The sequence below is a fragment of the Dendropsophus ebraccatus genome, chromosome 5, assembly GCF_027789765.1.
Source record: "Dendropsophus ebraccatus isolate aDenEbr1 chromosome 5, aDenEbr1.pat, whole genome shotgun sequence".
NCBI classification, from domain to species: Eukaryota; Metazoa; Chordata; class Amphibia; order Anura; family Hylidae; genus Dendropsophus; species Dendropsophus ebraccatus.
Window position 1 is genome coordinate 93242873 of NC_091458.1, and position 16692 is coordinate 93259564.

Genomic DNA, 16692 nt, shown 5'->3' on the forward strand with positions numbered 1-16692 from the left:
TGCTGGACTAGTCATTAGGAGAAGGACCTACCTCATTAAGGTTGTATTTCCAGTAAATGGACCAAAGCGAATTTCTTCAAAAGGTGGCTGGAATCCCAGAATGTGTAAAGCTTCCTCTTGAGTTAATGGTGGAAGACTTAATATGAAATTTTTATTAGAATAAATTGCAGTTGGCATATTTTTTACAGTATTATAACGATAAGTCCAATGTCTTAATAAAATTCATCTACAGTACCTTCCTGATCCAAGAGTGCTGTACAGAAAGTTCCAGCAGGACACCAAGGAGGAAATACCACAGGATGTCTTATACTGGGGTCGGCTTATGCAGTACCTTTGTAGACAAGCAGAAAAACAATTTTAAAATAGTTATACACAGAAACAAGCAGACCATAAATGCATACTAGACGGAATAGCCATCGCCTGTCAGCCCACACAGGTTATAACCATATTATCTACTTAGGAAACAGTTTACCCTTGAAAAGAAAAAAAAAAGACGCCTCATGCCAACTTTAAGAGAAAATCCCAATAATGCTCAAAGGAATACACAGTCAGACCATTTGTGTCATGCCGAGGTTGCTCTTGGCTGCAACTCTCTGGAGTGGCTTAGAATAGCTACATTCCTATAAAAGTCATCAGGGACCTAGAGTTCTATAGCATTGCATTATGGAGATATCTTCTTCAAACGGCATTTAGTAATTCCTATTTTTTAATTCCTATGTAAGGTGACAGAAAAAATAGTTATGGCTCAGTATAACATTGGAGGCACAGGTAGTAACAGTAGGGCCATAAAGACTTTTATGAGTGCCATATATAAACTCTGTACACCTCAGTGGTTGTGCAGAATGATAATGCTTAGAGCATGATGAACACAGTTATGAGAGCTCATTCATAGAGAATGTTCTCAAGGTGCAGCCTTTTCTCATGCTGATACTAAATGTGACAAAGGTTAAAAAGAAGTGATAATCTATTTTTCTGATGCAGATGTAACTCTGACCAACCGTACAGCAACCAGCAGAAATGTGAAGGCTTGCCTCGGATTCCTGCTGTTGCTTCTGTGATGGACTTTTTCAACAGAACAAGACCTTTAAAGGGTTATCCAAGCTTAGAAAAAGATGTCTGCTTTCTTCCAGAAACAGCACACCTCTTGTCCTCAGTTTGGGTGTGTTTTTTTTGTCAGTTCCATTGAAATGAATGAAGCTGAATTGTAAAACCATACATGACCTGAGGACCCAACCCCTTTAAAAAAAAGACATGCACCTCTGTGCCCATCACATGATCAAGTGATGGGCACATCATTTTTCACACTTACAATATGTCTACTATGTCAGCATTATTTGGTAAAGGTTAGAGATCAGTGAATCACAAGCATGCTCTGGTCCGTCCAAACAGAGTGTGCAGCATTTAATTTACAATGGCTGAAGAAATTGGATGCCGCCTTAGGGAGCCCTGAAAAACATGGATACCCCCTAGGCGTATCCATGTTTTCTAGCCAGCCCTAGGACTGCATCCAACTTCTGCAGCCAACGGTAATCAAATACCACACACTTGGTCCGCACGCTCCATTGTGTGCAGTGGGGAGTTCTGATTGGGGCATGCACAGATGCGCCCGCATCAGAACTCAGCGGCGGCAAAGATCATCCAGCCGGTACTGCAGTACTGGCCGGGATGATCTTTTCTGAGACCGGCCGATCCGTGACCCGGCCAGTCACGGAACGTCCGGTCTCTTACGAGGTCTGAACATGGCCTAAGATGGGAATCCCCTTTTATGGATTTAGCACAGGAAGAAAATTAGATTTTTCGGCTGTGAGGGTAAAATTCCTATGAAATAGTTTAAAATTATTTGTAAGGTGTTGTAATAATGCATGGTGTGTACCATCGACGAAGATCAAGAACCTTTCGCTGCTTAATGTCATCCACAATGAAGTACTGGCTGCAGTCTCTTAATGGCTTCACCTTTCTATCTGGTTTCTTCTTGGAGACTTGCTTATTAACTGCTCCTGCAAAACACAGCAAATGGAAGAAACAGATACATTAAAATACACTGCAATGAAACCGTCATCTTGAACAATACTAGACCTGTACATCTAAATTAAGAGCCATTAACTTACAGCAGTTATAACTCTGGTCTTCAGGATTCCCAGTATTCATAACATTAACTGTCTAGTGAAGATGAATTAGCTTATCAGTGATGAATACATATACTATTAATTGTCAGCGATAAATTATTAAAGAGGAAGTCCCAAGAAAATTAAATCAAAACCAGGAGGGGGGGATAGTGAACAAGTGAACTCACCCTTCCTCGTGCCTCCTTTACACCCCTCCTTGCGTTCACACATCATGTACCCAGCTCTTCCAGCTGAAATGTCACGGCCCTGCTGGGTAATTGTCCGCTCAGCCAGTCAGTGACTGGAGTGGTGTCCCATCCCAGTCACTGACTGGCTGAGTGGGATGTGAACGGGACCCCGGAGTGGCGCTACAAAGCACAAGTTTTCGTGGGACTTCCCCTTTAAATACTCTTACAAATAATAATACAGTGCAGCCTTGGATTAATAGCATAATTCGTTCCGGGACCATGCTTGTAATCCAAATTCACTCTTAAACCAAAGCAAATTTTCCCATAAGAATTCATTGAAGTGCAGACAATTGGTTCTACACCCCCAAAATAATGATTTTTATATTCTGAATTACATGTAAAACAAATGAAACAAACATTTATAAACAGCAGAATACGTGATTTTATAAGTTACTGTACAGTATAGCCATCAGCATGTTGAGTATAATGTATAGTAAGTGCATAATCCTGAAAAAACAGCAGCAGTTTGTAGATAAAGGATGGAACTGCAGATCCCCATAATGTAGTAGCGTAGTACAACAGGCTAGACTAGAGAAGAAGGGCTGCTGTCAGAGGTCTGTGTGGTCACATGACAGCAATGGGGAAGGGGTGTGTGTTCAGCATGGACCAATCAGGACTGACAGAGATGCAGGTAGCATAAAGGAATGAGCAGGACATAAGTGGGCCATACATGCCTGGGGAGAGAGGGGTTACAGATATGAAGAGATTATATCCACAGTCCTGTCCCCTAATGCAAGCCCCAGCTTGAAGTGGATCTGCTATGATTTGGAAGGAAGGGAGACTTCCTGGGTCAGAGTACAGTGCTGTAAACCCCGCTATGCAGACCATGCCCCTCCTCCACTCGCCCTCCTACCCAGTACAGGGAACTCTTAAACCAAAACAGTGCTCTTAAACCAAGTCACAATTTTGAAAAACTGCGAGCTCTTAAACCAAAACGCTCTTTAACCGAGTTACTCTTAAACCAAGGTACCACTTGTAATTGTAATATTTCTATCATCCAGTCTATTGTATTGTAACCTGCATTCTGTCCTGAATGTTTGCTACACTATATCAGTTATTAGACAACCCAAAAGAAAGTCCTGCCTAAACAACATACAGTGCAACAAAACCATATAAAAAAACGAAGAAAATTGCACAATTATTTAGAAGTATAACAAAGTCCTTTATTTACATGTACAAAAAATTTATAAAAACTAGGGAATTTCATGGGAAAAGACACAGATAACATAAGGCCAGAGGGGGAGAAAGATCTCAGTGTGGTAAACCAATGTAAAATTAGAAATTATAAGTGCTGCAATATTATGTGTACCAATTGCAACACTACCATCTAGTGGTCACTGAAATTATGGCAATGACAAGTGTTTTAACCTGCAATGCAGTGACAACATAGATATAGTATAATATGATATAGTATAATGGAGGAGAGACTGTTTGTAACCCCTCAGCGGCTGGTCAGGTAATGAATAGAGCACCACAAGTAAGGCCCTACAGATTCCAATTCCTATACGACCACACAAGTCAAACAAACCAACACTGAGATCTTACCCCCGTCCAGCCCACCAGCCCGACGTACGTTTCGCTCACTTCATCAGGAGCTAATGAGCTAATTAGCTCCTGATGAAGTGAGCGAAACGTACGTCGGGCTGGTGGGCTGGACGGGGGTAAGATCTCAGTGTTGGTTTGTTTGACTTGTGTGGTCGTATAGGAATTGGAATCTGTAGGGCCTTACTTGTGGTGCTCTATTCATTACCTGACCAGCCGCTGAGGGGTTACAAACAGTCTCTCCTCCATTATACTATATCATATTATACTATATCTATGATGTCACTGCATTGCAGGTTAAACACTTGTCATTGCCATAATTTCAGTGACCACTAGATGGTAGTGTTGCAATTGGTACACATAATATTGCAGCACTTATAATTTCTAATTTTACATTGGTTTACCACACTGAGATCTTTCTCCCCCTCTGGCCTTATGTTATCTTTGTCTTTTCCCATGAAATTCCCTAGTTCTTATCAATTTTTTGTACATGTAAATAAAGGACTTTGTTATACTTCTAAATAATTGTGCAATTTTCTTCGTTTTTTTATATCAGTTATTAGATGAATGGGCATTTCCTATGTGACTAGATAGGACCAGAAAAAAAGAAAAATTGGTTGGAATGACAGTGGGGGATTAGTGATTTTTTTTTCTTTTTGTTTAACTCAGTATGTCGACCCCTCCCCCCCCCTCACAGAGTTTAGCCTTGATGGGGTGCTGAAATGGGATCTGAGGAGTATTAGGCTTGTATGAATGTTAAAAGTGTTTTTCAGGATAAACTATGTATCTAGGCTAACATCGCCGCATACTTATCATTCCCACTCTGCCACAGATGCCGTTTCCTGGGTTGCCCACTGTCCATGTTTTGACAACATTTGCTGACGTACCACTCCCTATGGCCTCACGTAAAGGGGACGCAGCCTATGCATGTGCCACATTTACTATTCACCCTAAAAAGTGAGTAAAATCTATGCAAGGTCTAAGGCCGGGTTTACATATGTCCGGCAGTGCGGCGGCGTTTACCTCCGGCGCAGGAGAAAAGCGCCGGAGGGAAATGCATCTTTGAACTGATCCCATTGTTTTCAATGGGATCGTTCAGAATGTGCGGCGGTGAACTAGTGGCCGCCGCATCGCCGGACCGTCGGTGCGTTAGGACGCCTCTTGCAGCGTCCTGGCGGACCGCCGCTCCGGTGGTGCGGCGCCGCACCAATTCAATCGAATAGAGCGCCGGATGCCTCGCCGGGCAGGACGCATGCCGTTCGGCTCTGGCATCCGGCGTTCAGGCAAATAGTAGCACAAAATAAACATATATCTCCCCCTGTGTGCTCTCCCCCTCCCCTATAGTCCCCCCTTGGTCCCCCAGTAGTATATCACCCCCCCTGTTTCTCCTCCAGTAGTATATAGCCCCCCTGTTGCCCCCCCAGTAATATTTAGCTTCCCTGTGTGCTCTCCCCCAATTAGTATACAGCATTGCTGTGCGCTCTCCCCCAATAGTATATAGCCCCCCATGTGCGCTCACCCCCTCCCATATAGCCCCCCTGTGCGCTCTCCCCCTCCCATATAGCCCCCCTGTGCGCTCTCCCCTTGTAGTATATAGCCCCCCTGTGAGCTCCCCTAATTTAGTATATAGCCCCCGTGCGCTCCCCCGCAAATCCCATTGAAAATGACAGGAAAACATACTGGGGAAAAAAATGTCAACTGATGAGCGCAACTTGTGACAACTGATGGGAACTGATGGTTTTTAATGAAAAGAAGGATAGAAAAACTGATCACAACTGATGCATTCTTCACATCAGTTGTGGTCAGTTTTTAGGCAAAAAACGCAACTGATGCCAACTTAGATATGTAAACCCAGCCTAAGCCGACAAAGATTTCATTGCATGTGCACAGGGAGGCTCCAGTGTGCATAAGATTTATGTAGAGGCATGCTACTCTAGGGTGAATTTTTAAGACCAGTGTGAGAGATGTTGGTCGTAATAAATCTCCTCCCATAGTTTTATGGTCAGTATTTTTTGCCAAAACCATAAGTGGAACAGACACAGATTAATACTATAAAAGAAAAACTTTCACCCTTTTTTGTGTTTTGGAGCAAAAAAATATCATTAACATGAATATACTACATATTTCACCTGGTTTGGTCTTTATCTTTGTAGTCATTGTGTTAAAGTCAGATGTGTCAATTTCCCAGGCAAGAGGAAGAGTCCCAAGATCACTAGGCAATGAATCCAAATGTGTGTCTTCATTATAAATACTCTCTGACTCACGAGCCTGATGATCAATGTAATTTGAGGTATTGTTCAAGACAGGTTTATCCTGAGAAGTACTTATTGGCCTTGGAGCTTTGCACAGAGATGTTGCTTGGTTCAAGAATGCATAGTCTGAACAGACAGTATAGAACTTTTCCCTTGTGTGGGTCACTGGACATCCCCAAGGATAATTTCTTTCTCCGCCAGAACCAAGGTTTGTAGAATCACCCAAGCTGAAGGACTTTACATTTTCCTGTAAATGATCCCCTGGAGACTTCCCCTTGGACTTGAGCTGGGTGCTGGAGGTACCATTAGCTTCTCTGTCTGCCTCTACGTTAGGCATTGAATGAAGAGGCAAGATGGAGGTTACCAAAGGCTTGAGATTAATAGATATTGCTTTGGTGAATATTTTTCATATGATAAGCTTCATACTGAATACATAACGCCTGTAAGATATAAGAATATTTTTTCAAGACTTACATAAATATATTTATTTATTCTGAATTCCTCTAAATCAATTCAACTGATACTACACAAAATATGTAATTATAAAAACTACACTGAACAGTCCATGTGGTTTATGGCACATATACTCACCACAGCTGATCGGTGTCCAGCGGCGCTGCTTCGTTCCGGTCCCGCAGCCTTCAAATCTGGTGCGTGCTTACATCCGCCTCTGCTGTGACTCCTCTTCTCTGTCCTGTCATTATACGCCGGATCTCACACGTTTCCATTTACTCTCTATGGAAGCGCGTGACTTCCGGCGTTCAATAACAAGGCAGGGAAGAGGAGTCACAGCAGAGGCGGATGTGAGAACGCGCTGGATTTGAATGGCACCGTGGATCGGAAGGAAGCCACGCCACTGGACACCAATCAGCTGTGGTGAGTATATGTGCCAGTGGTTACCCGAGGGGGCAATAAAAGTTTTTTGTGAACTGCTTTTTAAAAATCTACATTGGCTCTGAGCTGGCGCAGATCTTTTCGCCTGCTGAGCAGCAGCCTCCGCTACACTGAATTTACCAAGAATCGTGCACTTCTTGATAAATCCATTGGTGGGAAACCAGGGAAATGTAAAATTAGACATGTGCAAAAAAAAGCACATATTGATAAATGGGCCCCTGAATTATTTATTATTGTCATCTATCATCATCAATATTTATTTGTCTGGCGCCAACAGATTCAAGTGTTTTTTGTGGCACAATACAGGGATTACATTACAAACACAAACACATTACAGAATTAAATAATAAAACAAAAAATAATACAAAAGGAATGACGGACCTGCTCACAAAAACTTACAGACTGGGAGGACTGGGGGTGACACAGGAAGCAGTGAGTGCTTTATTTGGAAATGGTCCAGCTATTGTACATAGAATTAGAAAGTGCCTATAAGTGTGGGGAGAGCCAGTACAGGTACAGAGTGCATAGAATCATCAAAGATGCAGAGTAATGCTGCGTTTACACTGAGCGATAATTCACCTGATCGTACGATTAACGATTTTGAAGTCCAGATTTTTTTTTAAAACAATCAGCGTTTAGACAGAACGATATGTCGTGCGGAAAAATCATTTTGCGTATTAAGCCTATCTCGCACATAGGTTAAATCAGTGAACGACTGTTTACATGGAACGATCTGCGATTTTTTTTGCGAACGACGATTTAACAACATGCTGTAAGATCAAAATGAACGATTTCGTTCGCTGCGTTTACACGTACGATTATCGGTCGAATTCAATTGTTATTGTGCAAATTCAAACGATAATCGTTCCATGTAAACGCAGCATAAGTGTTAGTATTTAGTCTAATTTCTTTGGGTAGAGCATTCCAGAGAACTGGTGCAGCACGAGCAAAGTCTTGGAGGTGGGAGCTAGAGGTTCTGATTATCTGATTAAATCTGAAGATGTTAGTGAAAGATCATTAGCGGAGATAAATACAATAATTATTTAACCAAAATATCGGAACGTTTCTACTTTTCTCCTACCAAGTACAATGATTCATGTGTAAATGTTATGAAAAGTAACCATGATAATGACAGTCAAGTATTGAGCATACTTCTGTATAATCTGGCACTGGTCACTGTGTCTTGTGGACAGTGAATAGTTTTATTCTATATCTTCATCTATCCTCACAAAACTGTATTTTATTTTAACTGACCATTTTTAGTGTAAGAAACTTGCAGATTTTCTGGACATATTAAAGAGGTTATCCAGGATAGTCCATCACTATTAGATCAGTAGGGATTTGACTCTCAGCATCTTCTCCAGTTTATAGTTGGAAGCATCTGTGACACTTGTCTGAGTAGGAACAATATAAACAAAGAGGCACAGAAGTGGCTGCAGTGCTTTCCTGGGTGTCACAGCGTCTTCAACCATACAACTGGCAGGAGTACTGAGAGTTGGTCCCCAACCAGTTTCATATGATTGGCCTATCCTGATGATTAATCCTACAATTTAAAAATATTTTTATTTACCCAGAATAACACATCTGTGCCAGATGTGAATATTACTTTATAAAGTAGAATCCACACGGATGCCATGTGGAAACTGGTAATACAGAATCTGACGAACAGGAAACCGGAGAATCTGTAGGTAAGTCTATGTTTACACTGATATCCTGACTTTACAGAATACATTAACTATATAATTATAGGGTGGATCTATTTTGATCCAATATGGTCCATTTAGAAGCATATATTAGTTAAGTTTGCTTAAAGGGTAAAGGTAAAGGTGGTAAAGAATTATTCACAGACTAACACACATTACAAAGTTATACAACTTTGTAATGTATGTTATGTCTGTGAATGGCCCCCTTCCCCATGTCCCACCACCCCCACCCGTGTACCCGGAAGTGTGGTGCGCTATACTCACCTGTCACGTGCCGACACCAGTCTCCGATCTTCAGCGAGTGACGTCTTCTTCGGGCGGCTGGCGAACAGCTCCGACTGTCCTGAATGCCGGCCGCCCTCTGCAGCGTCATCCGATGCTCAGGCGCGATTGGCTGAGCATAACTGTGCTCAGCCAATCGCGGCTGAGCACAGTTGTGACGCGGCGGGGGGGGGACGGGCGGCAGCGACTCGGCCGTCCGTCCGAAGATGACATTTGGCACAAGATGGCGGACGGCCCTTGACACGGATCAGGTAATGTATAATGCACCACACTTCCGGGTACACGGGTGGGGGTGGTGGGACACGGGGAACGGGGCGATTCACAGACATAACATACATTACAAAGTTGTATAACTTTGTAATGTGTGTTATTCTGTGAATAATTTCTGAGCGCCGCACTACCCCTTTAACTAACATGTTTTGTAGGAGTAATCTATTACAGAAATGCAGGGCTTGTAAACCAACAAAGGAGCAAATAACCCATTTTTATTATTTTCCTATTGGTACAGTGCATTATGATGTAAATTTTAAAATATTATAGTAATTGTACCGTACAGCTTTCACAATGTATATAGCATCAGCCATAACATTAAAACCAACTGCCTAACATTGTGTAGGTCCGTCTTGTGCTAACAAAAGAGCCCTGAACAACTAAAGAATGGACCTCACAAGACCTCTGAAGGTATCCAGTATTCATTTCTTTCAACCCCCGCCAGGCTATGGGATCTCCTGCACTGCGGAAGTCACAACCTAGAAGATGGACTGGCCGCTCAGCCAGTCAGTGACTGGGACGGGACGCTGCTCCAGTCACTGATTGGCTGAGTGGCCAGTCCATCAGTCGTCACGTCATGACAACTCAGGGGAAAATGCCTTCCAGTGAGGGTCTTGTGGCCAGTCACGCAGTGGATCACAGACACAGGGAGAGGTAAGTAAGGACTGGTTGTTATGTTTGCCCCTACCAGCTGTTAGATTTTAGCCAGGGACGGATTTCTCCTTTAAACATGTCAGTACACCCTTTTATTTCAGAATTGAAAGGTAAAATTACATCTGGATACCCCAGCAAGAGGGGGCCTTGCTAAGCCTAATAATGCTATGTTTGGAGCATGGCTGCTATCTTAAAAGCCGCCATACTGGATCAAGGGCAAGTTTTTCCAATTGGAAAGTGGTCATGTAGCATATCAAAGACCAGAAATGTCTCAGAAATCGAATGCTGCAATCATATCTGCAACATCTCTTGTGGTTCAAAACTTTTCAACACAGAAATTTGCAACAACAAGCAGGAACATTACCGATGATGCACAGCTATTTGACTTGTTCATGGTGCTAAAAAAAAAAAAACATAGCTGAAGCTCAACACAAAGCAACTTTCGTTGTTAACTTTTGAACCACTACAGAATCTGACTTTGGCAATTGATTTCTGAGACAATTGTGGTCCTTTAATATGCTACATGACCACCCTCCCATTGGAAAAAAGTTTCCTTTGATGCAATATGGCAACAATATTCCACATACAGCTTAAAAAATAGGTCCATTATATGCTGGGGTATTCAGATATGTCATTTTCCCTTTCATTTCTGAAATAAAAGGGTGTGTAGAGACTTTTGACTCAAACCAGCTGGGTCAGTCCTTGTTTCCCCTGCATCTTTGACCTCTCCTGACCCAGTAGCCAGTCAACCAGGTGGGCTTCACTGAATCACATTTGGTAGGTACCAACTACTGAAGAACACCCTACAAGACCTACTATTGTCAGCTTGCACTGGCCGAGTCATTTAGCCGTTATAATTTCTCCCATGTCACACCCGCTCAGATCTTTACACTGCCCATTTTTTCTGCTTCTAGCACATCAATGTTAAGAATTGACCGCTTACTTGATGCTTAATATAATATATAATCAGTGTTATTTAATGAACCTGCCAGTGGTTTTAATGTTATGGCTGATCAGTGTATCTTACAATTACAGTAGAATGATTACAATGTATTTATAGACCCATACTAGTGACTAAATATTTTCTATTTCACAACTATACACATTTATTTGCAGGACGAAACAGGGTAGTAGAGTAAAATTTATACTTATATATACTATATACTATTTTTTTTTAAACAGATGAACTACAATAATAAACAATTGTTATTTAATAGTCAAGATGTATACATGGGGTTATAATCTACATCATTGCTCTGGTTACATTGTGTGTAGTTCCATGTAAATCAGAATTATTAGATTTTCTGAAATGTGACTATTTAAAGAGTGACAATGTAGCAGAAACAATGAGATCTAGCAGCAGAATCAGGATATGAATAGTGACGGAATAAGCAAAACATGGATGAAGGCCTGCTTCAGCAGCACCAAGACAACCTCACCACAACAAAGCCTGGGCAGATGGCTGATCCAGCCACCATTGTGTGCAGAAGGGATCATGCAGCAGCAGCAGCACTGCAGCCTAGTGACAGGGCCACTCCAGGCATCCTATCCCACCCACTGTGTAAAGCTGAACACTTACACCTTTCATCTTCAGCTATAAATGAATTCTAGCATTACACATAATCCATCTTACCTCCCCTATGCTTGTAGGCGCACAGCAGAGCTCAATAGGAGTCCTGATGTCAGATGGGATTGCAGAACAAACCAAGGCAGCACCTCTCAGCCCCTGTCCTCTTATCCCAGCACTCCCCACCCCAACAGCAATAACAAATCCTGCCCTATTCTTACAGAAAATCATCGCCACCTACTGTAGGGAAGACCTCATCTGTTAACTCTTTCAGTCCTGCCTTTATCCACATTGTAATTAGATCCGATTAGCTAATGACTGTGGTTATCTCAGTCATTACCATCTAATTTCTACTACAGCTTCTTCCAGACTAATGTATGATTGCTAAAGAAATGCAAGTCTATCTAGACTACCGGCGTTTGCTATAGTATTAGAGGATGTGTATTACATGTTTATTCTGTGGATTTGTTTGCCATTATTTGTTGGTAACCTATTGTGTGGTGCTGCACATACCAACTACTCCCTCACAATGGGCTCCATCCCTTTTTCAGGATATATATTTACTCATTTTATTAGAAAACCTTTTAGGCTAAAGCCACACAACAACACGAAGAATACAATGTCTTATTAGGATATCAAATCAATGAGATATCAGATTTCCAATGTGGCCATGATGCGACTTAAAACATAATGCGACTGTAACAAAATGGACACACAAAAACCATCAAGCTTTGTAAACCCTTCACAGAATTTAAAATAAAGTGAAATTTAAACGGGTAGTCTGCCCTTTTCTGTTTTTTTTTTTTTATACTGCTGCTGACTGAAATGGGCCAGTGATTGGCTGAGTCTCGGTAGTAGCGGCAGGAACATACAGTGGGGGACCTGACAACATTATTGGAAGACCCAGGGGAGCGTGGTCAGGTGAGAATAAGATGTTTCTCATTTTCTATGCAAAAGCAGCAAAATATAAAAAAAAAACATAACTAGCTGGAGTACCCCTTTAACCCTTTGAGGACCAGGCCCAAAATGACCCAGTGGACTGCGCAAATTTTGATCTTAGTGTTTTCGTTTTTCCCTCCTCCCCTTCTAAGAGCTCTAGCACTCTCAGTTTTCTATCTACAAGCCATGTAAGTGCTTGTTTTTTACAGGAATAGTTGTACTTTGTAATGGCGTCATTCATTTTCCCATAACATGTATGATGGAATTCCAAATATATTATTTATGAAGATATAAATAGGTGACATCGAAAAAAAGAATGCAATATGGTAACGTTTGGGGGGTTCCTGTGTCTACGTAATACACTATATGGTAACAGCGACATGACCCTATTATTCTATAGGTCAGCCCGAACACAACCATATGCAGGTTACACAGATTCTCTAATGTTATATATGTATTTTTTTATGAAATCCTTTTTTTGGCAATTAAATATTAATAAAATGGGCCTATTGTGACGCTTATAACGGTTTTATTTTTTCACCTACGGGGCTGTATCGGGTGTCATTTTTTCCGCCATGATCTCTAGTTTTTATTAATACCATATTTGTGAAGATCGGACGTTTTGATCACTTTTTATTGATTTTTTTTAATATATAACGTAACAAAATCGGTAATCTGCGCACTTTTTTCCCTCTTTTCATGTACGCCGTCCACCGATCACAATGACGCTTGTTATATTTTAATAGATCGGACAATTACGCACGCTACGGTATATTATATGTTTATCTATTTATTTATGTTTTATTTATATAATAGGAAAGGGGGGTGATTTCAACTTTTATCGGGGGAGGGGCTTTGGGGTAGTGTAATAGTGTTTTGAACTTTTTTTTTTTTTTTTTTTTACACATTTGAAGTCCCTTTGGGGGACTTTTACATACACTAGTTTGATTTCTACACTGATGATTGCTATGCCATAGGCATAGCATTGATCAGTGTTATCGGCGATCTGCTCATTGAAACTGCCTGTGCAGGCTCAGTGTAGCAGATCGCCGATCGGACCGCACGGAGGCAGGTGAGAGACCTCCGGCGGTCCGTTTCAACTATCGGGACCCCCGCAGTCACACTGCGGGGGTCCCGATCGGTAAGTGACAGGGGACTCCCCCTGTCACTTACACTTTAACCCCTGCGATCGCAGCGTTTAAGGGGTTAATGACACGCGGCAGCGAGATCGCTGCAGCATGTCATTACCGGTGAGGTCCCGGCTGCTCACTGCAGCCGGCCCCCACCTCCTTTGAAGCGCGCTCTGCTCCGGAGCACGCTTCATAGCGGGAGAAACACCCAGGACGTAGTTACATCATGGGTCGTCTGGGGACAGACTTCCATGACGTAACCCTACGTCCAGGGTCGTCTAGGGGTTAACATTTTTATTTTTTTGCAAATTTTTTATTTTATAAATTTCATTCTGTAACACAGAAAAGTTCAAGTCAAGATTTATTACCCTGATTCAGCAGTTTAAGATATACCCCATGTGTGTCCATGTGTGGAATTGCGGTGTAAAGACATAAAGACTACATTCTTATGGAATTTTTATAGGGGGGAGTGTGTTATTGACCTCCACAGAATTTTTATATAACTTATAGGAATAAGGACATAGAAATAAAAAACATTTTTTAAAATAAGGGTAGCTTCACACGTAACTGATCCGCAGCAGATTTTACACTGTGAATTTGCAGCGAAATCCACTGCAGATCCCTTATCAATGATTTTGAATGAAAAGATATACTCACAGCGGGGGTTGACATCACGCTGCAAGTATGTATGTCCCGGCCTCATTAACCCCCTGCCCCCAGGATGATACATTACCTACTTCATGATCCGGCTGCATCTGAGGCTCAGGGCTCCCGGGCAGCCAATCAGTGACTGCAGTGGGGCCATGCACTGATTGGCTGCGTGGGACCTCCAGGAGCCTCAGATGCCGCCAGACTGTGAAGCAGGTAATGTATCATCCCGGGGCAGGGGGTTAATGGGGCCGGGACTTACATTGTCATCACGCTGCGAGTATGTCTTCTCATTCAAAATCAAGGGATCTGCAGCTGGTTTCATAGCGTAAAATCCGCTGCGGATCCGTTAGGGTCCTATCACACTGAGCTATTGTTTATCGTTAACCTGAAATTGTTCGCCATATTACACGGTAGATATGACCGCTATTACGAATGTTATTGTGATCGTTTATTCCTTCTGATCTCAGGAAAACAATGGGCAATGTGCTATTACACTAAACGATTAGTGAAAAATACGGAACTTGAGCGAACGAACGTGGAACTTCAGCGAATGATTAACGATAATTTTAGGTTCAGATCTAAATCAACGATCAATGACATACGAACGATATTTCGATCGTTGCCTGCAATTTATCGTTTAAATTCGAACGATTAACGATTTTTCGCACGATTATCGTCCCGTGTAATAGGGCCCTTACGTGAGAAGCTACACTAATATGTAGTTTCAGCTTATATGTTCTCAGGCTGCCATGACAGTTCCTCAGAAGGGAGCCAATCCATTTATCATTGTTCTCTGAAAAATGTAAAAATCAATGTTCACTGACAAAGAAAAAACATTTTTTTCTCTCAATTCAAATGTTTTTAATTCCATAGCCAGGCAAGGGGGCCGAGTCACATAAAGTGCAGTCAATGTAATAAACCTCTGGAATGCAGTGTGTTGTAACTTTACCACTTGTGACTTGTTAAACAGGATATAAATGACTGTGTATGGAAATAGTAACCTACAGAGATATATATATGTTTAGTATTATTTTAGTTTACCAGTGTCACCAATGTGTGGTAAATACTTTCATAGTATTTTAGTTTACCTGGCACCAATAAAATCTTTTTAATCGGTCGTGGTCTGAGAGTTCAGACCGCCAGTGGTCATGATGAGTGGGGGAGGGACCCCTCTCTCCCTACTCTGTATATGTGTGAGCAAGATGGCCCCCATAGACTACCATCATCCAGTCATCTCAGTCACATGTCATGGGAAAGAATACGCTAAGTGCTGACTGCTCCTGGCTTCTTCTTCTGACTTGTTCTCCTGATTGGTTGTGATCATAACAGTCAGACCCAAGAAATAAAATCTTTTGGCACAGTTTTTTTTGTTTTTTTGTCCCGCTGCCCATTTAATCTATGGATTGCATATAACACCTGGTTGAAGAGGAAAGGAATGTAGGACATGGGTCAATAAATACAATGCAGAGCATTTGGCTTGTACTGTCTTGACAAGTCATTAGTAATGGTAGGGTAGGGACATTCACAAAGTAGTAGAGTTTATTGCACATGTGCATCACAGCCGTATTGCTACTTTTTACTTCTTTTAGCTCCTAGTTTACAGTTATTTCCAATATCTAAACAGGTAGGGTTATTCAAGAGTGACACCGCACATATAGTAGTGATATCCATGCTGTTATATGTAATGCCCCAGATGATGGAAACCTTTGTTTGTCTATTGGGGTTTTCCACTTTCATTGAAAAGCAAAATCAACTCTACTTTTCATTAGTGACATAAAAAACTGTACACAGCTGTTTCTTTAGTTGTAGGGCAAAAGGCCACATCAATAGCATGAAGTTTTCCTATACAAAACCTACCAGGGCATGAGATGATGTGTTTTGATCCTCTTTAAAGCCAGATGTTTAGTGTTAAAGGCATCCATGAATGTGGTGTGGAGAGCCATGGTGTGGGAGTCGGGATGGTACCTAATCTGTACCTAGCTGGTTTCTGACTGGTCAGCATAGGGAACGTTGCCCAGCATAGGGTGGCTGACGCTTAGGGCAGATCGTCTAAGTAGACAAGGATAGTGAACTGGATTTAAATGGACACTGTCATTACCAATAATGATAAATCATCAGGGGAGGTGATACACTATATTTTGGTCATTTTCATTTGTTTTCTTTATGAAGTATAAGGCTATAAAATCGGCAACTGGGTGTCTCACTTACTGGAAAACTGCAGTCCGGGCTCCATCACTAAGGACATTTGGTCTAAAAGCAAAAAAAAAAAAAAAAAAAAAAAAAAAAAAAAAAAAAAGAGATGCAACGCAGCAAGTGGTCTCAGTGTCCCCCGCTACTCTGCAGACCTCTGTACACTGCTGCAGATGAGTAAACCTACTGATCTAAAGCTGAAGCCTCGGGCACAAAGATAGACTACCAATATTACTGATATTGCACTGCAGTATTAGGCTATGTT

At 41.7% G+C, this 16692-nt stretch overlaps 1 protein-coding gene across 7 annotated transcripts in view; it reads right to left on the reverse strand.

Moving 5' to 3' along the window:
- BIVM (basic, immunoglobulin-like variable motif containing) overlaps positions 1-16692 on the reverse strand; it is a 42489-nt gene that overhangs the window by 7854 nt on the left and 17943 nt on the right. For 4 of the 7 annotated variants that reach the window (XM_069970742.1, XM_069970744.1, XM_069970743.1 and 1 more), the window contains 4 exons: positions 6025-6587; positions 1874-1997; positions 236-331; positions 32-136 (listed from right to left, as the gene is read on the reverse strand). In XM_069970742.1, coding sequence (XP_069826843.1) covers positions 32-136; positions 236-331; positions 1874-1997; positions 6025-6484 — 785 coding nt within the window. In that variant the 5' untranslated portion in view covers positions 6485-6587. Of the gene's footprint in view, positions 1-31; positions 137-235; positions 332-1873; positions 1998-6024; positions 6588-11583; positions 11678-16094; positions 16287-16445; positions 16488-16692 lie in introns of those variants that run through there. The other 3 variants (XM_069970739.1, XM_069970738.1, XM_069970741.1) reach the window with 3 other exon arrangements.